The sequence below is a fragment of the Agelaius phoeniceus genome, chromosome 1 (assembly GCF_051311805.1).
Source record: "Agelaius phoeniceus isolate bAgePho1 chromosome 1, bAgePho1.hap1, whole genome shotgun sequence".
In the NCBI taxonomy this organism is placed as follows: Eukaryota; Metazoa; Chordata; class Aves; order Passeriformes; family Icteridae; genus Agelaius; species Agelaius phoeniceus.
In genome coordinates this window covers 6,546,097-6,567,978 of record NC_135265.1, presented here as the reverse complement: position 1 = coordinate 6,567,978, position 21,882 = coordinate 6,546,097, and the positions used below count along the sequence as shown (strand labels likewise).

General features: G+C 47.8%; 2 protein-coding genes across 3 annotated transcripts in view; both read left to right on the top strand.

Annotated features, from left to right (window-relative positions):
- Positions 1–1,223, top strand: part of RHEB (Ras homolog, mTORC1 binding) — a 39,675-nt gene extending 38,452 nt beyond the window's left edge. For both annotated transcript variants that reach the window (XM_054654355.2, XM_077188939.1), the window contains exon 8: positions 206–1,223. In XM_054654355.2, the coding sequence (XP_054510330.1) occupies positions 206–298 (93 nt within the window). In that variant the 3' untranslated portion in view covers positions 299–1,223. The remainder of the gene's footprint in view (positions 1–205) is intronic.
- An 8,173-nt stretch (positions 1,224–9,396) lies between these two features.
- Positions 9,397–17,354, top strand: CRYGN (crystallin gamma N). Its single transcript, XM_077190511.1, has 4 exons — positions 9,397–9,408; positions 9,518–9,844; positions 12,046–12,191; positions 17,127–17,354. Exons 1-4 carry the CDS (start codon positions 9,397–9,399, stop codon positions 17,260–17,262), a joined length of 621 nt encoding a protein of 206 aa, XP_077046626.1. The 3' UTR covers positions 17,263–17,354.
- The last annotated feature ends 4,528 nt before the right edge of the window (positions 17,355–21,882 follow it).

Sequence of the window (21,882 nt, the reverse complement as noted above, 5' to 3'; positions counted from 1 at the left end):
CCTGCTGAGGATTGCTGGGGATGGGGGTTTGCACTTCCCTTTGAAACTAAAATTACTCTGTTTGCCCTTCTCCCTTTTGGAATATTCATTGGATGTGTGTTTATCTGCTGATGTAGTTGGTAAAACTGCTAATGTTTTTTTAGTTATTCTTTCAGTAAGTGGGCAGCCCCACCTTCCCTCCTAAACTTGTGTTCTCTCTTTGCAGACTGCCGTTGATGTTTTTAAGAGGATAATTTTGGAGGCAGAAAAAATCGATGGGGCAGCTTCACAAGGGAAGTCTTCATGCTCAGTAATGTAATTCCACTGCAGAACCTGAAAACACTGGGAATACATTCTACCTGAAGAAGCAAAACTGCCCATTATCTTTAAGGATAAACTATGCTTCTTTTTTTTTTTCCTTTTTTTTTTTCCAATTTTTTTTTTTTTCTTCTGTTAACCTGAAAGATAAACAGTTGGTTTGGAGCCTTTCCCTTCAGATTATGTTAAACTCTGACTCCTGTGCAAATGGCTTCACTTCCATTTTCAAATTTTAAGCAATCATATTTTCAATTTATATATTGTATTTCTTAATATTATGACCAAGAATTTTACTGGCATTAATTTTTCAGTGTAGTTTGTTGGTTAGAATAATCATCAAAATGATGCATATTGTTACACTACTATTAACTAGGCTTGGATATCAGTGTTTCTTTGTGTTAAATGTATACTTGTAAATAAAATAGCTGCAAACCTTAAATGTTCTGTTTATAATTTTTCGTTGATTACTCCATATCAACTTTTTTTTTTTTTGGTTTTTTTTTTTGTGAAAAATGTTCACCTGCTGACCTTAAGAGAAGGCCTGAGATCCTTGGAGCCAATGGATTGTTTGACTATTGCTCGGGAAGTTGTTTGCGAGTGATCCCAAACGTTTTTGCTACTGGAACTCCAGGCTGGCCAAGCAGCTCTGCTTTGCTTTGTGCCCGGTCACGGGGAGGAGAGACAAGTGCCAGCTTTATTTGGAAGGGAAATCCTGGGTTTCAGTCAGAACCTGCTCTGTGTTTTTCCTCTGTAACCGTTGAGCGAAGGCTGCGCAGAGCCGCCCCGAGTTCCTGCGCTCCGGACTGTTCACGCAGGCTTGTGGCTGGGAGTGCTGTCAGGATGGAGTGGATTTATCCAGGTCACAAGCTTAGACTTGTTAAGAGAACAAAAATGTCATTTAAAATAAATTGCACGTCCTGAACAAATCTGTGTGGGCTGTTTGTTGTGAATTCCTGTGCTCCTGGTAGAGGTGAGCGGCCTCCTGCTGTCTGGCTGTGCAGAGTTCAGGGTTCCTGCTCAGCTTTCCTGACCAGCTCCAGGCTTTTCCTTGGCTTTTGGACTGGAGGCTCAGCAAGCTTTAATCTTGGAAATAAACTCCTTACAACCATATATTTAAAAAATTTGAGTTGACCTACTTTGTATTGAAAAGCAGAGCAAAACCCAAAACAGTAAAAACAAACAAGGCTGATTTGGGGAACAGCTAATTAAATCAAGTGTTTTGCCTGCATTTTTGTGTTCATTTGAAAACTTAAATTTCTGACAGGAGTAGGTAAGAAGGGAAAGTTGGAGTGTATTTGCAACCAGAATTACATTTTTCCTTCCAGTCTGTGCTAAAAGATGCAAATGAAGCATTTTGTTCCTTTATTTTCTTTGTGCAGTTGTTCCCTCATATGATATAAAAAATGGTCTAAACCTCTCAACAGTGTACGTTGGTAAGCTTGGTATTTTCTTTGGTCATCATGAGAGCAACTAGTTAAAAAAAAAAAGCCCTTTTGCTCCATTTAGGATATTTCCCAATGTTTCTGAAAACTCATTTTCCATGAATTCACACACCTTGTGCTAAGCACAGGTTGAGTAGCTGGATGATTGTTCTGCATGATGGATTGCTGGAGTTCAGCAGAGAGCTTGTTCAGGGAAACGAGTCCATGCTTTGATTTTGGACCCAGACTGAGCTGGGGCTGTTCCCTGCCCAAGAACCTGCAGCATTGCATTGCAGTGAGGGCTGCTTGGCTGGCAGTGGAATGGCTGAGGGTGCAGAGCATGGCCTGAGGAGCACAGCACAGGATGTGTCAGTCTGTGTGATCCTTCAGTGCCCCATCCCCAGGACTGATCTGAGGATGCAGAGCATGGCCTGAGGAGCACAGCACAGGGTGTGTCAGTCTGTGTGATCCTTCAGTGCCCCATCCCCAGGATTGATCTGAGGATGCAGAGCATGGCCTGAGGAGCACAGCACAGGGTGTGTCAGTCTGTGTGATCCTTCAGTGCCCCATCCCCAGGACTGATCTGAGGATGCAGAGCATGGCCTGAGGAGCACAACTCAGGCCATGCTCTGACACAGGATGTGTCAGTCTGGGATCCTTCAGTGCCCATCCCCAGGACTGATCTGAGGATGCAGAGCATGGCCTGAGGAGCACAGCACAGGATGTGTCAGTCAGTGTGATCCTTCAGTGCCCCATCCCTAGGACTGATCTGAGGATGCAGCACAGGATGTGTCTGAGGACTGATCTGAGAATGCAGCACAGGATGTGTCAGTCTGGGATCCTTCAGTGCCCCATCCCCAGGACTGATCTGAGGATGCAGAGCATGGCCTGAGGAGCACAGCCCAGGATGTGTCAGTCAGTGTGATCCTTCAGTGCCCATCCCCAGGATTGATCTGAGGATGCAGAGCATGGCCTGAGGAGCACAGCCCAGGATGTGTCAGTCAGTGTGATCCTTCAGTGCCCATCCCCAGGATTGATAAGCTCTTGCATGACCCAAGGCTGTGATGTTGCATGACGTGTTCTGCGTCACAGGGTGAGAATTCTGGAGTAGCACAAACCTCAGTGACCACATCTGCTCCATTTTCTTTGTCAAACTGGCTGCAGGTGTACTGGCATCAGTGTAACCCCCATAACAGCTGCTGCATTGCTTCCTGAGGCGTGCCAGCTGCTTGAAGGACATTCATAAGGGCATGTGCAGTTTAACAGTCTGGGACAACTGAGGTCCTGCCTTCCAGTGATGAGGCTTTCCAGAAGGGCTTAAAGACAAGTGCAGATTCTCTGGTTGATTTGTGGTGGGAGTTTCTGAGACTTGAAAGGGACATTTGACAAGGCTGCGTATTGATAGGACAAGGGGCAATGGCTCCAAACTGCAAGAGAGTAGGTTTAGAATAATTAATAGGAAGTAATTCCTCAGGGCAGTGATAGACTGGAACAGGCTGCCCAGAGTTTATGGATGCTCCACAAAGCCAGGTTGGATGGGGCTCTGAGCAACCTGGTGTAGCAGAAGGTGAACCTGCCTGTGGCAGGGGGGTTGGAACTGGATGGGCTTTTGGGTCCCTTCCAGCCCAAACGATTGATGCACTCAGCACTGAGAGATGTGTACTGCTCTTGCATTTTCCATAATAGCTGAAAATTGAACTCATCCACATATGTTATTCCCTTCTTCCTCTTTCTGCTTCATCCAGTAAAAATGGAAATTATTCCACTCGTCCGAGCCTTTCTCTGCTAATAAGATCTAAAGACCAGCCATGTACAATAGTCTTGCAGTTCTGCTGAAATGTGTAGTCAAGTGTGATCAGTGAATTCATCCTTGGCTATACAGATTTCACTTGATTTCTCAGGATGGCACCTTCAGCAGCTGGAGTCTAACAGAGGCTGGGGCAGCCTCGTGCTTCCTTGCACTGAGCTGGCACAGGTTGGGTTCTTCACCCTGAGAGCCCTGAAGGTGAGGATGGGCAATTGTGGAAGTCCTGTTATGTACAGAAACAAAATACTGCTTTGTAGCAAACTGCTGCTTTCCTGGAGTTGATGAATTTATACATCCTTGTTAAAGTTCTCTGATCCAGGCTACGAAAAGAATTATGTAGACTTAATAACTTTATTAAGGGATGATCATTTGCAAAGGTCAAAGTGCAAAGATCCTTTTCCTGTTGAGGGAAATGAGCAAAATTTTTTCACTGTGAGGTTGAGCACAGTCCACCAGTTTCCCACCTTGAAATACTCAGAAGCCACTTGGACACAGTCCCAAGCAACCAGCTCTGGGTGACCCTGCTTGAACAGGGCTTGGGCCAGGTGTCCTCCAGGGGTCCCTGCTGACCCCAGCCATTCTGTGGTCATGTGAAGATTGACTAAGTCATGTTAAGTTATCACTGATTTGTGTGGATCTATAATGCCCTGGTTTGGAAGTGACTCCTGCCTTCCTTGTGCCCCTGTCCAGCTCCTGGCTTTGCTGTGTGAATAATCCTGAGAGCCAGGGCTGGATCTGCCCATCTCCCAGCCTGGAAATGCTGAGGATGAGCAAGGAAGTGGGGCAGGTGAGCAAGGCAGGGGGAGGATGCACTGCAGGTGCTAAATGGAGCCTTCTTTTTGTTTTGTTTCCATGCCTAACAAAGTTTGTCCCTGCCTGCTAACTCCATGACAGGGAGTTTGGGGAGTCACCTATGGGTCTGTGGGGCCTTCTTTGTAATGCTTCTTCCCAGCTTCTGTAGAGGGTTGGTGAGTCCATGCTGGAGAAGAAAAAAGCTGGAAAACTGTTTCCATTGTTCCTGTGTGTCTGCAGCAGCTGTGCTGGTGAATCTGGATGAGGTGCAGATGTCCCAGGTGCTGTGTGAGTGTGGTGCAGGTGGTGATGATGTGCCCAGGCTTGCTGGGCTTACCCTGCTAATTAACACTGCTGAGCATCTCCAGAAGGAGAAATCAACAGCTTCTGATTAGCCCTTATGTAATCAGGACTGCTCATCTTCAGAGCATTTTGCTAATACTGGGTCATCTTCACAACTTCATCTAAAAGGTCAATATTGCTCCCCTTTGACAACTGGGGAGGGGGAGTGAAAACCTTTTTACAGATCCCTTCAGCTATTGTGAGTATGCAGAAATGTGGCTAAACTGGTGTGGGTGATGGGTGTCCTTAGCATCCAACTTTTCCTTGGATATCCTGTTTCCCTACTGGAACTTTTGCTTTTTTGAAATACAGTGAAAACTGAAAGGATTTCACCCCCCAGGCTTTCTGATGCTTTCCAAAGTGAAGCCCAGGGCCCATCTCAGTCAGATGCTGAGGTGTGTGATGATCCCTGGACAGAATATTACTGAAAACAAGACTGTAATTGGCCAAACCTGACCAGCAGGTCTCCTCTCCAAGGTGAGGAGCTGTTTTTCCTAGTAGGAACCTGGCCAGATCCATCATTTTGTGGCAGGATTTGCTGAGTGCGAGGAGGTTTTCTGGAGTCCTTACCTCACATGGGTGACACGAGGTGTTGCTGGCATGGGATGGGTGGTGGGTCAGGGTGTGAGATGGCCACCCTTGGTAGACATATCCCAGAGATTTTTATGTTGTAGTGCATCCATGCTGAAGGCAACACATTGAACCCCAAACCATTGCCTGGCAGCTGATTCCCATTTGCAGCAGCAGTGATGTGTTCTGCCAGTGAGGGTGTGGGTTGGATGTTTTGCAGGGATGTTCTGCAGTCAGTGTGCCCAAGCCCCCTGGCAGCTCTGGGAGGCAGCACGTGCTGCTCTCAGGTACAGGGGGTGGGTTCATCACCAGCAGAAATTGGCACTTCTGGCAGCTGGGCTGAGGTGGGCCAGGTCTTTGACAAGCAATGTGTCTTTCACACAGAAACTCCACTTTGAGGTCTGTTGCTGCTCTGAGGAGTCCCACAGGATGTGCTCATCACTCCCAGCAGCAAGCCAAAAATTTTTCAGTGAGAAGGAGCAAAACTCGTGGTTGTTTCATATTTAATGAGCTCAAAGTATCTCATACTGAGGTATGTGAAAAATCTATGAGCTTTTCAGAGCAAGGTGGTGTTTTGAAAGCCCCGAGCTAGGGATTTTCCATGCCAGGTCTTAACACTGCTTTGCAAATATTACAGGCTCCTCCAGAAGCTGAAGTGGGGCCCTTTCAGTGGATGTGGAGCAACTCCTTGGCTGCTGCTCCATTGCTGGTGATTTGTGTGGGGCTGTGCCAGCTGTAGGAGGTACCTGTGAGGAGAATGCTCCTCCTCTGACAGGGAATGTTCCATTCACGTAAGTGAGGTCACTCCCAAAGATTCACGTCCATGAGTCACACCCTGCTCAGCTCCCCTGACTCTGGCCTGGACAAATTGGAGAGCAAATTGTCTCTCACCACTTCACTCCTCAGCCTTGTGGCAGCAAAGGCCAGCAGAGATAGCACAGCCTGGAGCTGCCCTTGTGGACATCAAACCCAATTCTTTCCTCTAAACCAAACCCACAAAAGAATCTCAGATTTTTGGTTTCTGGCTGTTGAAGCCAAAAACTCAAACTTACAAGTTCATTTCCAATGTTTCATCCTTTAAGCAGCCCCAGTGGAGGAAAGCTGCCCACAACCCTTTTGCTGTGGGGCTCATGGTCAGATGGACCTGGGCACGAGCAGCAGGTGGGGTCAGCCCCAGCATCCCTTGCCTGAAATGCTCTTAGTGGCCACAGGCTCCTCAGGCTGCTCTTTTCTTTCTTCCATTGGCAGCCTTTCCATCTTTGGCAAGGAGTTAAGGGGCTTTGTCCAGGAATTATCATTTGCAATTCTTCCATATTCTTTTTTTGCCCATCATTTTGCTTTTTTCTAGAGATGGGTCCTTTCTTATTTCACATCTTTAACATGGTTTGTCAAAGAAATGAGGATAAAGTTGCCACAACCTGTGGAGGGATAGAATGTAAGAGAATAGTGCAGAAGGCAGTCTCACAGCTGAGGAGTTGCAGCTGCACTAATCACCAAGGATTAGGAACAGGCCTGCCCTTAATAGGCCACAGCTGTGTCCAGTAAGAAGAAGAGTGCTAAAAAGAGTGGGTTAGCTGGCTGAGAAGAGAGTTGGAGTTTTTGTCTGTATTGTGAAGAAGAAGGAGGAGTCAGTGCTGTGAGGAGCTGCCCAGGAGAAATCACCCAGAAGGTGTGGAACTTCTGCAATAAGATGTCAACAGCAACCTCTTTCCATCTCTCCTGAAATAACTTCTGAACCTGTTGGACAATCTCTAAGAAATCTGACAGCTGGCCACAAGTCTCAGATTCATCAAGCTCTTGCACATGGAATTAAATGTCACACCTTAAGAGAAACAGGAAAATCCCCTCATGAGACAGAGCCAGAGGAAACCAGGCTTTTGTGGTTCCATAAAAATCTCCTGAGGCGGAGTTTGCTTTCCTGGGTGCTTTGGGGCAGTTTGCTGTGGTTTTTCTCCTCCAGGCACCCCACAGCTCGTGGCCAATGCAAAGAGTGCCTGAGCTACGACCCCAATGGGTGGAGAGTTGGGTCCCAAAGCCAGCAGTGGTGCCACCCCATTGTCCTCGTGCTCCCAGCCACGACTCAGAAGAGGGACACTTCTCCTTCCCTCCCAGGCCACTGACTGCCACAGGGACTGGATGGTTTTGGGTTTTTGGGAACAGCACTAATGCCCCCCATCTTGGCTGCAGCTCTTCCAAATGGGACTTTCTGCTGTTCCTTTTCCCTACACCATCTGGTGATTAATTGAACACCTTAAAATTAGCACCAGAGTTTCAAAGAGGTTTTGGGCAGGGATATTTTTTTATTTTTCATTTTTTATATTTTTATTTTTCATTGCTTCCTGCCTCACAGCACAACACACACGTGTGAGCCGTGTTCCCGTGCTGCCAGGGCAGGTTTGCCTGCATCAGCTGGAGGATGTGTTTCCTCTCCCAGCACAAAGTGCCACCTCTCTCCTTCCTCCTCCAGTGCATCCCAGTCAGTGGCCTCCTCTGGCTCAGCCTATGTGTGTCTGCACATGTGCTTATTAACTTTTACATCTTAATTGAGAGGGTGGCACACGTTTGAGCCCTAATAATGACATCCTTTCTCCTGCAGCAGTCTTTAATCTCGAGATGAAGCAGTGAGCCAAGGCAGCAGAGTGGGGCTGCTGAGCCAGGCTGCTGGCACACCTGAGGATGGGAGCAGCCTGCCAAGAAAGGAGGTTTTAGGGTTTGGATTTGAAACATGTGCCTGATGGTTCAGGGAGAGAGGCAGCAGCAAGGGGAGGTGATGGAGGGCCAGTGTGTGAGGAGGAGGATTCAATGAGCAGGAGCTGTGTGTGAAGTCTCTTCCAGAGCTATTAAAAAGCATAAAAGCACAAATCTCCTTTTAATGTGGCCCCTTGGTATGTCTCTGCATGCTGCTCCATGGGCCACCCCCATACATCTGCCTTTGCCTCTTCCTAGCCTGGCTCATTAGAATGAACTGATGGGATTTATGGGCTGAGAGCTTCCTTTGCTGTTTGTCCTGGGAATATGAGAGTTAAAATCTCTGGATATTCTTATAACACAGACAAGGACTTTATGGTCCCATATATCTGCAATGTAAGTTACTTTAATATGGTAACTTTATGGTCCAAAAGTTCCTCTACTCCTGACTTACAGCTGTGAGTCAGGGCTTCAGTGCTGGAAGATGAAAACATTCCTGAGAACGATGCTTGGAGTAACATCAGTGGGTTTGGGAGCCCAACCTCTGTGCTTTGGAGGGGATCAGGTCCTTGCATTTGGGAGGTGCCATTTAGAGAGGTTCAAAGGTTGAATGAGAAACCATTGGTTTGACAGAAGGAGTGCAATGTTTGTTGGTGGGGAGTCTTCAAGGACACCCTCTCTTGGCTGCCACACTGCAGTAGGTGGGAAGAAGCTGGGAAAAAGCAAACCATTTCTCTGACATAGAGAAATGATGTGCCATGCTTAGAGATGCTGCTGAGGAAAAAGGATGGGGAAAAAAAAAAAGAAAAAATAGGGGAAAACAGAGGGGGGAAGTAAACAAGAAATAGAAATAAAGATGAAGAAAAAGTAAAAAAAAAACAGCCAAAAAAGTTAAAAAAAAAAGAAGTCCTCCAAAAAGGAGCAGTAAATGTGCACTGCTAATCGACCAAAGCCCTGCCAAGCAAATCTTTTGTCAGATCATCTGCCCAAAATCAAAAGCCCGGACTCAGCAGCCCCGTTACCGGCGGTTCTGCCTACGAAGCAGGAAAAGCAAAGCCCCGGTTCCCGCGGCTTTGTTACAAAGCCCTCGCCACACCAGCCCCGGCCCGGCCCCCCCCCGGCCGCCCCTATATAGTGCCCTGTCCAATGGTCCATCCTTCGCAGCTCTGCTCTGGCTCCTGCTCTTGGTCTTGGACAGCAGCCAGCAGAAAATGTCCCAATACTCAGGAAAAGTAAGTAACGACCCGACCCTTCCCTTTCAGCCTGGGGCCGGAGAGCCGGAGCATCCTCCGGGTGGAAAGAGATGATGAGGGTAATAGAGCCAGCAGCGGTGTGAGTGGTGATCCCGGGAGCAAATCTGGTAGCAGGGATGGGGAGGGTGTGGCAGAAGGAGCTGCGTTTCGGGAGCTGAATTTCCTGTTTAAACATTCCTGCTGGAAATATGTGTGAGTGAGCACGAGGCGGCGAGAAGTGTCATAAATGCGGGACGCAGTGCGTTCCCAGAAAAACAAATACGCTGCTTAGGAAAAAATGCCAGTGATGCTTTTGCTGGAAAGCAGCTGAAATAACCCAAACCACCCTGAAATGATGCATCTGCAAGAGATTCCCATCTGCTTGGGAAGGGAATCCGGCCGTGTCCCTGCTCCTCAGCGTGGGCCCTTTCTCCTCCCTCCCCCAGATCACTTTCTACGAAGGCAAATGCTTCACAGGCAGGAAGCTGGACGTCTGTGGCAGCTGCAACAGCTTCCAGGACCAAGGCTTCCTCAACAGGGTCAACTCCATCTGTGTCCAGAGTGGAGCTTGGGTCTGCTTTGACCACCCTGACTTCCGAGGGCAGCAGTACATCCTAGAGCATGGAGAGTACCCTGACTACTACCGCTGGAACGGGCGCAGCGACCACCTGGGCTCCTGCCGGCCCATCGGGATGGTGAGTGGATGCTGCTGGGGTTGGCTCTCCCAGCTGGAGCACCTTTGGGTTTAGTTTATCCTGGTCACTGGAGCCAATTATGTGAATAATTGCCATAAAAATGTGTGTTCTTTAGGAATAGGGTGTCCCATTGAGCGGGAAGGAGTTTTCTGGGTGGGTTTGTCCCTGTTCAGAGCAGTCTGTGCAGTGAGGCAAAGTAGAGATGTTCCAAAGTAGAAATCCATTTTGATTTAAGTAGAATGTACATCTTTGAGTTAAGTATGTAGCTTGCTGTGTAGTCTGGCTGCAAAAAGCCTAGGCTCAGAGAAACTGCTTGAGTGAAAGACAGAAATAAGGGGAGGGGAGACAGAGAATGATAGAGAGAGACAGAGAATGCTGTGAGAGCAGGTCAACCTGACCTAAGAATTCTTTCTGATAAAGAAGAACTAGTGGCAAATGTCACACGAAATTCGTAAAAATGAATATGTATGAACCTACTGTGAAATTGTATGCATATGTATTTGAGAGGGGGATAAAAAGAGACCTGAAGTTCCCAGAACTTTTAGGGGAACGATTCCCACGTGCCCAGTGCTGTAATAAACACACCAGCTTTACAACTTTCACAAAAGTTGTAGAGTTTTGTTTATCTCCCACAAAGCCGAGACAGTTTCCGTGTCCCCAGACAGGAGGAAGATGCATCCTCTTCCTCTCACAGTGAAACACAGTGCCTTTAAGAGGATGAGCTATTCCTGTGGTTTTCCAGATGAGATGGCAAAGTCCTGCTGGTACCATGTGCTTTTCCTTTTCATGTAAGCTGCTGTGAGATACTCCCGGGGGAATTCAGAAGGAGATTCATTGCCCAAGGCAAGTTTGAGCTGCAGCTGCTCCATCTCCCCACGCACCCAAAGGGGGAGAGGGCAGCCCAAGGGCTTCCTAACCAGACCATAGGGCTGCTCCTAGCAAATTTTACTTGAATTCTCTACTGTTGCAAACCACCCTCTGACCCTGGTAATCCTGCACTAAACCCATTATTTTCCCTTCCCCTTATCAAGCTTTTAAAAGCACTGTCCAAAGGAAGGCTTAAATGGGAAGATTAAAAAGTAGCAAAGAGAAATTAGTATGGCTTAGGTCTTTCCATTGATTCTCCTACCACTGAGGGCCTCTGGGGCAATGGTGAGCCCAGCTGGAGCTGCTGGGATTTCTCACTGGTCCTGAAACTGCTTTTGGCACAGCAGCAGATCTGTTTCAGGTCTGTAACATCATTCCCAAAGCACCTCCATGATCCATTTGTGGAGGGATGCTCTGACCCAGGCCCTGGACCTTGGCCAGCACAAGGATGTGCTCCTCCTTTCCTGGCCCAAGATGTTCCTGTGAGATGCCAGTGAGGGCCTGGAGGGGTTTGTGCAGCGTGGATTCCCTGAGGAATGTTTGCTCAGGCCCGGTGTCCGCCTGGCTGCTGTGGGCTTTGGCATGGCAGCCCAGCTTCTTGTGTGCTGACGTTCTTTATTTGAAAAATGCCTTTAGGTATTCTTTGAATTTGGCTTAAAAATATCCTTTGAGCCTGCTCTGTCCCACATAGCTCTGCCACAGGCTGCAGAGATGTCCCCAGAGTCATTTGTGACATGTGACCATCAAGGGCTCACGCAGCAGCGATGATGCTGGGAAAGTTTCCTTTTCTCCCTGTTTTTATTTTCCTAAGAGAAAGGCACAACGCCTCTCACGAGGAACAGCAGCTATGCACGAAACTGGAGGCAATACAAATTAGTTTAGGGGAATAATCCAAAGTACAAAGTGTACATCTTTGTACACTTGGGATATGTTTCTTTTTTCCTGTTTAGGTGTGTAGAGAGTCGGGGCTGCAGCTGATGCTGCATTTGGGATGGAGGGGTTGTGGGCTGGTGGGGGGGATCTGCAGATGGATGAGGGGCTGTGTGTGCCTGAGCACTGGCACCCCAGGATGTGTTAGCATGTGCACAGCGGTGCAGGAAGGTGCAGCCAGGCACAGGTTTGAGGGATTTTTGGCTGCTTTCATGGTTGGTGTGCTGGGAGGCAGCACAAGTTTGTGCGAGCTCTGTTCATGCTGGCACCAGTGCTCTTGGATTGCTCTTCACATTCCCCTTCCAAAGCACCCTTCTGTCTCCCTCTCTGTGTGATAAAAGCCAGAGGAATAATTTGTTGTGCTGTTTGGGTGTTGCTGTTGACTCCAATCCCTTTGTCCCCAGCATGGCGAGCATTACAGGATCGAAATATTCGAGGGGAGCCACTTTAGGGGTCCCAGCCTGGAGCTGACAGAAGATTGCTCCTTCCTGCAGGGACAAGGCTGGGACAAGACCTGCATCAATGCCCTCAAAGTGTACGGCGACGGCGCGTAAGTAACTCCACATCAGCCACTGCCATGCTCCCTGCCCTGGGCACTGCAGGGGACGGGGCTGCAGACACCCCTCCCTCATGGAAAACCCTCTCAGTGCTGGGAGAAAGCCTAAAAATGTTTGTTAAGCCTTTGGTTAAAGGCGAATGTTGGTGCCTGCCCACTGCGAGCTGCTTCTAAGGGCTGTGACTTCTGCACAGCTAAGCACGAGTTACAAGAACTCTGAGACACCTTTGTAAGGTGTATGAAACAAGCCTAAAACCATCTCCTTCCTCCCTCCCTCCCTCCCTCCCACCTTCCACACCTCTTTCAATCCGTGCTGAAGCTCTCAGGGAGATTGGATGAGCAGCTCCAGGTGATGCAAGTCAGGGCTTTTGCTTTGCAAGTGGCCTCACCACACCTTTTCCTATGATGGCAAAATCGAGGCAGCAGCATCTCCCCTTTACATGAAATCCTGCCTCTGAAAGACAGGGCTGACAGTGGTGGTGATGCCCAGACTGAGGCTCAGCCCCATCCTCCTGCCCCTGCAGATGTTCCTGAAGGCCTGGGCAGGATGTCAGTTTTGCGTTTTCCTTGATGTTTGGTGGCAGTTTGTATTTTCTCAATGGTGTTGGTCCTTTTTGTTTGTTTTTTTTTTTTTTCTCTTCTTGTCAGACAGGCTGTTCTCTGTCTGTCTCCCCTTTCCTCTGTCTGACAATTGTGTTTTCACTGCAAGCCTGCTGGGAGCTGGGGAATGCCATAACACCTTCCCAGAGCCAGGCAGAGGGTGGCTGGAGGGAGGCCCTGGGGCAGAGGAAGGAGCACAGATTCCTTGTTCTTCACCTGTCCTGGATGTTGTGCAGCTCACAGACACCTGGTGTGAGATGCTGGACCCTTTGTGTCCATTTTTTTTCCTAAGAATAGGGAAAGGTTGTTGCCATCAAGATATCCTGACAGCAGCAAGTGTCCTGCAGGAGCCTTTCTGATCCAGCCAAGGCCTCTCTGCCTCCAAAAATCCAGGCTTATGATTAGGCAATGGCAGTTCATTAAGGAGCAGAGCTACCCACTCCTGATGGGAAGAAATGGCTGGAGCCCACCAAGGGACCCTGTTAGTGCTGAGCATTTGAGTACCAACAGCACAAAGCCAAGAGGGAGCCTGTGAGTACTCTGGCAAGAGCTTTAGGGCCAATTTACTGCTTGGGTCCCTGCAGCAGAGCCTGGAGTTTGGAGTTTGAGAAATTGGAAAGCTGCCCAGAAACTTTCAAGCACTTGAATTTTTAAGATTGATTTTTCCCCTCATCTACAAAATATATAAAAGGCACAAGGCTTGCTCTCCCTCACATGAGAGTCTGGATTGTTTGTGTTAACATTACAGGACTTCTCAAGGTTTATGAGTAGTGAGAAAAAATAGGAAAAAATAAAACATGGAGAGGAGCGTGGTGAGGAAACTCACTGAGGTTTGTAGCATTACATTCAGATCCTGGGAAGATCAGTGCTGGACATGCTTGGAAAGGTCTGTAAAGGCAATTAAAGGCAGGACAATGCAGAGGGACCTGCTGTCCTGGGCTGCAGGAGGATGGAGGGAAGGATGAGAGGTGAGAGCAGGGGGAGAAAGGGACCCTAAAGCACCAATTTTCTCCTTTGGATGGATTTTCTAAACCCAGGTGCCTCCAGAGGCGCTGCAGGTGCAGATGGTGCTGGGCATAACCTGGCAAAGCTGTCCCAGGACTCATCCTTGGATGTCTGGGGAGCAGAGGAGATGGGGTCAGTGGAGACAAAGGCAGTTACAGCCACAGTCTCCCTCTGTGATTTTCACTCTCAATTCCCACAACATGACATGTGTTGGATACAGAAATATTTGTTTCCATTTCAAAACCCATGGATGGTGTCATGTGCTGATAAAAAGTTGCTGCCTGCGCTTTGTGGAGGTGGCTGTGCCCGCGTGAAGCGATGATGGATCATCTGGAAACATGGCAATGGAGACAAACATCAGCCTTTGGCACGGTGCATGGTGAGCCTGAGGGGTCCAGCACCTTCCCTGCTGCCTTCCTGGGGCAGGCAATTGCTACCCCCACAGCCAGAAGGGTGATGGCAGAGCTGTTTAAGGCACACTGGCAATGAATTGCTATTTTGGAGCAGTTTTGAGGTGTCACCGCCTCCTCGGGAGCTGCTGCAGGTTTGTGGTGAGTGGCTTCGCCCGTCCCACGGCAGAGCCAGCTCCAGTATCACATATGGGATCATCATCTGATTTTAGATGAAGATGTGGGGTTCTTGTCCTCCTTTGTGCCTCAGCCACTCCACAGAGGACAGCCTAGAAACTGCAATTTTAAAAAGCTGAATTTGTTTTGCAGCCCAGGAGAGAATTCCCCAAAAAGAGCTTTACTACACTACAGTGGAATAACTTGAAGGAATCAGACCAACCATTTATTCTGCTGAAGTATTCATGAGTGTTCTGCAGTCAGGTTGTGAAATACAAAGCAGAACACATACCCAAATGCTGCTGCCCAATGAACATCACATATTTCTCAGCAAAGGTGATACCTGCCCATGGCACTGCTCAAATCTTACATGGAGAATAAGTGACTTTGAGCTCCACTGAAAGCCTCCTGCTTGGTTCAGGCTGATGCTACAGCATTCTTCTCCTTATTTTTCAGTTTGAGCAGCCAGTGTTGGCTTACAGAGTTTGAGTTGGTTCCATGAGCATTTTATTCCCATGTCCGCTGGGATGATGTGCTAATGAAACACAGCTCTGAGATGTTTGAGGGCTGTGTGCTATGTGCCTGGATCAGCTCTCCCATGCTGGGCTTGAGGACAAGATCATCTCTTTTTTTATTTTTTTCTGGGCTCCTGACTGATTTGATTTCCCCCTCTCACTGATGGTCCCAGAGAACGTAAATTTCAGGCAATAAAGGAACAGCTAAGTAAGCCATACAGTCCTTCACTCATCACCTTGCACTGCCAGCACACTTCACTCCCATCTTTCTGCTATTCCTTTTATTCCTTTGGTTTTTGGGTTTTTTCAGCCTTCCCCTAAGCAGAGGGACAAGTCAGTGGGGGTTCTTATCACCACACCAGGTCACTCACTGCTTCTATCTACACCAAAGCCTGTCCCATTCCCTCCATGTAATGGTGCAGACACATCAACCATGTTCTTGGAAAGAAATCTTGGGAAAGACAAGACAGTGAGGGGCTGCTCTTCCCCCTGCTCTATTCCCCAGGGTCCACCTGTTGTTGAAACATGTCCTAGAGCAGAAGAGCCGAAAAGAAAAAGGAGGAAAATTTTATAAATGGTTGTTAATTAAGCTGGGAATGCTTTCTGTCACTGCACACTGGGATATGTGGTGGGGGTACACTACACTCACAGGTGAGCAGTGGGCAGCCTTCCCCACAAGCTGCAAAGGGAGCATCAAAGCAAAAGGCTGAGGATGACTTTGTAATTCCAGTTTGGAGATAAACTGGCTGCAACAGGTGCCAGAGAATGAGGCTGTTTGCAGGAACCACGTGTCAGCACAGGGCTCGGATACTGCAGGATGCTCTTTCACAAAACCAAGGCACAGTATTCCATGCTGTATCCACATGCTGGTCCTGTACATATGGGAGAAGGGACCACCACAGTTCCACCCCATGTCCTCTCAGAAACACAAAACAAATACATCAAAGAACCTGTAAGGTGCCTTGGATGAACACCCCAAACTTTTCTTGTTTTGTTTTTTAAATAATGCCTGTGGGTGGCTGATTTTATAAACAATTTTTCCCAAGCCTCCAGCTTTTTGTTTTGGGTTAGACTGATCTGAGTTCACCACCTGTTGTCTGACCCTTAAGGCCCAGCAGTCTTTGACCCCTCCAGCTCTTGAAGAAGTTTCTCCATGGAAATCCCACACTCAGTAGGTCCCAACCCCAATGTCCCAGCTGAATTCCTGCAAAGACAGACCACAGAAACCAAATTATTTGGAGGATTGCATTTCTGCTTTGCTGTCATTGTTGAGCACATAAACGGGAAAAGCAGCTGGGATCCTCATAAAACCTTCAAAAATATGGTGAAGAGAGGAAGGAGGCAGAGATGAACAGCTCAGTAATGTCAGGGTGGTAACCTGACCGTAAAACTGTCAGAGCAATGGCAAAATTTGGTTAAGAAGCATGAGAGACTCACATAGAGGACAGGGGTGACACTTGTGGCCACAGTAAGAGCATGTGAAGTGGAGAAAAGCAGCAAAATTGTCCTTCTTGACCATCAGAATTGCTCCTGACTTGACCTTCAAATGGAGAAAGGCATGACACAAGAAGGCATGTAGCCAAGCCACGTGAAGAAGTCAGGCATGCCAAAGTCACCAAGGTTATTGAATGTTGTATCCATTTGACTGCATTCCAAGGGAAAATTGTCATTAAATCTGGATGTAGAGATAAAGATAACCAAGCCAAGCCCTGCTCTCTGTTGGAAAGCATCAAAGAGGCCATTAGGAATTATTAACAAAGAGAAATTACTAAATATTGTTCCCATCATAGCTAATGAATCAGTTCAAAGAGGCAAAATGTCCATCAAGCATTACATGTTTCTCCTTACAGTCCCTAAAAATTGGGGTTTATGCAGGGGCTGAGAAGACTCATGTCCTTCCTTAGCTCTATCAAATGCCATTAAATTGTTTCTGTTGCACATGGTGAAGCTCATGTGAATGTGAAGCAGGGAGCCCTTGGGCCCAGGCTTTATTGCTGGTGTAACCCAAAACATCTTCCAAAGGCAAGGTCCAGTTTGGCTTTGGGTGCTTGCCAGGCCACGCTGGGGGGAGTGGAGGGAAGGGCCCACAGTGAACTCCACCGGGAGCATTTCCATGCGTGGGGTGGGGCCGGGAATCCGGCCCTGTGGTTTGCAGTACAGCAGTGCCTAAATGCAGCCCCTTGCAGTGGCCACTTGGCAGGAGCAGGGTGCTGGGGCCCAGGTGACCCCCCCTTTGTGCCCAGGTGGGTGCTGTACGAGGAGCCCAACTACCGGGGCCGCATGTACGTGGTGGAGCGCGGCGAGTTCAGCAGCTTCAGCGAGTGGCAGGCGCGCAGCGCCAGCGTCCAGTCCATCCGCAGAGTTGTCAACTACTTCTAGCTGAGCTTCCCCCCTGCCAGCCATGGCCTGCTGAGATTGAGCATCACCCTCCTCCCCACTCACTGACCCCAGGAATAAATTGTTAAACACCAGCTGTTGGCTCTAAGTAGTTTTTTTTAATATATAACTAACATAAGTTCGTGAGAGAAGAGGCTCGTAATCTTTCTGAGCTTGATTTACATCAAGCTGTGGGTTTGCTTTCTTATTCTGCGGTGGTTTATGAGGAGGACATGGGAGGATGGGCCAGAACTGGTGGTGACACACAGTTCTAGGAACACGCCTGCCGTTGTGGTTGTGGTCTGACACATGTTCCCTCTACCCCGACCAGGGCCACCATGTGATGGCCCCAGCTGACTCCTGGTCCTGGAGGGGCCACATGGATGCACACATGGGTGGGGAGCACAGACTCAGAGCCACTGGGAGCCATGCGAGGACACACGGGAGGATCACAGCAGGAGCTGAGTGATTTGTGGGTTCTGTCTGAGCATGACATGCTGGTCTTGATAAAAAGGTGAAAGCAACCATTCATCCTGAGTTACTTTAACTTTAGATCAGCACACATTAAAAATACATATTAAAAACCCCCAAGCCTGAAGGCACAAAACCTGAGCAACCTTCTTTTTGTTCCCAACCCTTCATGACAATGACATTTTGAGGGATCAGTAGCAGGGGAAAACAGCCACTGCACTGCCATTTATTTCACAACCCTCTTCTCATCTTTCTGTCCCTTCAGTGTTCCTGGTCCATCCCAGTTGTTTCAGTGCCCCTGAATCCCATTCTGTGCCTGGCAATTGGGATGGGAACCACTCTGCCCCTTCACCTATGGATTGTCCACAGCACCGTGGGCGCTTCCCCTGGCATGCAGCCCCCAACAGTGCAGTAGCCTCCCTTCTATAAAATCACAAACTGTGTTCAGCATTAGCTGGGGTGTTTCTGGCTGTTTCAGAAAGGGGTAATTTCATTCTCTTCACTCTGTTACTCTATTAGCTGTTAAGCCTTGGCTGTCTGATAGATCCTGACAGGCGCAGGCATGGTGCTGGCAGAGCTGCAAAGCTCTGTGCTAATCCAGTGGGAAGGCTGCTGACCTAACCCCAGCCCTCTGAAGGGCCATGAGTGAGGCTGACAGCTCCCCAGCACACTGGAGCATGAGGTGTGTGTGCCCTCGGGGCTGCTCTGCTTTGCAGGTCTGCCATGGGAGTCTGCCCTTCCCTGAGCGATGGGGAGGAGCAGGACTGTGCTCTGTGCCAGGGGCTGGTGGGTCCCTGCTGCATCCCAGTGTGACACTGGATCTGCCTGCCATTCCACCAACTCACACTCAGCCACCTGGATCTTGGCTCCCTGTGGCTCTCCACCAGTACCAGGACTGGGGTGACTGGTAACAACTGGGCCTGTGTGAGGACATGTGCTGGTCCCATGATGAAGTGACACTGTTGGATTGAGATTTGCCCCAGCTGCACATATGCTGGATATGTGTTATGAGGGGGTATGGAAATGCAAAATAATTCTACCTTGTGAGTTTAACAGCAGTTTGGGTTAAGGCAGTTTGGTCTGCCTTAGCAGTGATACAGACAATCATATCCTCTTGTAGACATCCTGTGGCCTGGATGTATCCTCCATGCAAATCATCACAGCAGCACTTACAGTTACACCAGCTCAACTCTGGACTTCAGTGGCCATGTCCTGGGTGGCTTGTGGTGACATGGTCCATTAGAGCTGTAAAAATATTTAAGATCTTTAATGGATTGCAAGGTATTTCTGTGTCAGAGAAGGCAGGGAAATGATTCATTCATTGAGTGGGATGCACAAATGTACAACTCGTGCATCAACTCTTGCGTATTTCATTTTCTTTTAATTAGATGCAGCTTATGAAAGATTTTAGGAGTCCTTCCAGGATTAGCATTGCTCTTGCCTCATGAAGGCTGTAATTGGCTCCTGAGCAAAATGCACTCTATTAAAAGTTAATATTCAGTCATATGCAGTGCTCTCTGTTGTGACCTCCTGGACATTAATCTGTTAAAAAAAACCCCAAAGTGGTCCCAGAGAAAGACAAGCATCAAATTGTGATGAGCTTTAAAGGAGGCTTTTCATTCATCTGAAACACATTCAATGTCACAGTGCAGCATGAAGGATAAAGAAACAAAGGCTTTAAAATATACAATAACTGGAGTCCCAGATGCTCCAAGTATTTGGAGGACAAAAGAAAAGAAAACAGAGAACAACCATCCACCCACATTCCCCTGGGAACAGCAGCATAAGCCCAGACACCCCCACATCTGGGTTTGTCAACACTCAGTGCACACAGCCAGGGGAGGTGACTGTCCCACTGGTGTTGGGGTCAGAGCTGTGACATCACAGATACTCTGCTGCATGGCTCCCAGTGGTCAGTGGTTCAACTCCCCTGCGTGCAGAGCAGCTTTAGAGGGACCCATCCTGACATCCCTGCCCGTCCTCAGTGGAAGCGTGGGACTGTGCACGTACACACAGCTGTACAGGCTGACTCCAGCATCCAGCCACTCTGTGCAGGCCCACTTCTCTACACACTTCAAACTAATTATTTGTTTATATGCTCTAGTAGATTAATATTTGCTGCTTAAATTGTGGGAGTATACTTAGGATCCCAGTTCTGGGCTGAGCCATGCCTTGTGCTGTGAGTTAAAAGCACAAAAAACACAGTCTGGTTAATCTGTGCTGTTGTGTGGAACCCTGTTTGTAACCAGCGAGTGTTTAGCTACCTATAGCACATTTTACACAAGTCTGTAATATGCCTACAGAGTAAACACTCATCATTTATTGACATCTGATATCCCATTTATGAGCACACCCTCAATGCAAAAAGCTGGTTCCATGTGAAGGCTATTTAAAAAAATTCCTCTGTGTGCACAAGCCTAATCTCACTAAAAACTGGCAGCAGGGAATTGAATTCCATCTATTTTTTGCTTATTTGAAACCTAAGTAGGGTGGCCATGGGCCTAATCCAAACAGTGATGCTGCAGGAACATGCATTGCGTTGGCAGTGGGGGGACGTGGCTCTCCTTCTCTTCCTTTTCCCTCCCCCTCCTTGCTAAATCTGCACTTGTTCAAAGGACAGAACGTACAGATCCCATATGCTCGCTGGTGGCTCGTTGGGGCTTTTTTCCCCTAAATAAAAAAGAGATTATTGACATTGCTCTAGTATGAAATGGTATGATTTGTGAGTTCATAGAGTATAAAATATAAATGACAAAAATGCCAGCTCGATGTGAAGTGGATGTGAGATTGTGCAGCAGAGGTTTGAGCTGCACGTCGTTAAACTGTATGGCTGAATGAGCTCTGCTAGTGAACACAGGAGGCAAGCAATGGATTAAGGAAATTGGAAACTGTTCCACAAAATGCTGAAGATGAAACAAAGATTCAAAGTGAACAAAAGGGACAAGTTATTAATTACAAGAGAGAGAATGAAATGAAATCAGCTCCATCTGGAAAACCAGGAAAAGCCTAATAATCAGCGTTACTGTGCTTGGCTAAGCTGCTGCAGTGTAATATTCAGAATAACTTTGAATTACATCTGGCCTCAAAGCAAATAGCTCCTGCCAGAATGCCTGCACACACGAATGTCCTGTCTTTGTAGCTGGATAATGTGCAAATGTGATGGAATATCTCTTTCAAATGAATCCTTGGAAGATATCTGAGGAACTGCAGTGCTTTTGCCTTGCTATACTACTTGGCACATGTACATATAGTGAAGGTAAGGAGGAAACTGCCTCCTGATCCACTGTTGGCATGTGTGATGTTGTCATGTTCAAATGAATCTCTCCTCACTGCTTACAGAGGTGAAAGGGCTGCACAGCCACCTCCCTTCCCTGTGGAATCAAAGAGGTGTTATCCTGCTATTGAGGCTGCCCCACGCTCACACCTTCCTGTGCTTTTTTCTCTCCTCCTCCAGAGACACCTCTCTGGACCTGGCAGAAATGAATTCACTACTTGGTGTCCGCTAGAGCTGTTTTATTACTTCTTTAAGTAGAAAGTCTGGCTCAACAGTGACCTCCTTGACTGAGTGCAGAAAGGAAATGAAGAGCTTCAAAAAGTCTCTCTGAAGTCTGGCACCAGGAGGAGAGCCCTGGTCATTGTTAAAGCCTAAGCAATGGCAAGGTAAAAATGTAAAGAGAACACAATGACTGGGCTCTGGAAGAGGTTGGCATGAGAGGCTGGGGAGCCTCCTTCCCTGGAGGTAGTCAAAAGCTCTTTAGACACAGTCCAGAATAATGTGCACCAGGAGACCCTGCTTGAGCAGGAAGGTTGGAGCAGATGACCTCCAGTGATTCCTTCCAACCTCAGCCATTCTGCGATTCCTGGGACCATTGACAGATATTCTGGCTCCTGTGCTCCATCTAGTTTGGTTTTCACTTTTTTTTCTTTACACATTTTCTTCAATGTTATATTGAAGTCAAAGGAAAATTAACTTGGGTGAAAACACATTTGGCCTTGAAATTTTTACAGTCCATGGGCTCAAACCCTTGTCCAGGAGTAAATCTGATATAGTTAACAAGACCTGAACCAGAGAATATCTGCATAATCAGGTCGGCATCATCAACATTGCAAATGGTGATTTGTTTGGGGTTTTAATTTTAAATAATCTGGTTT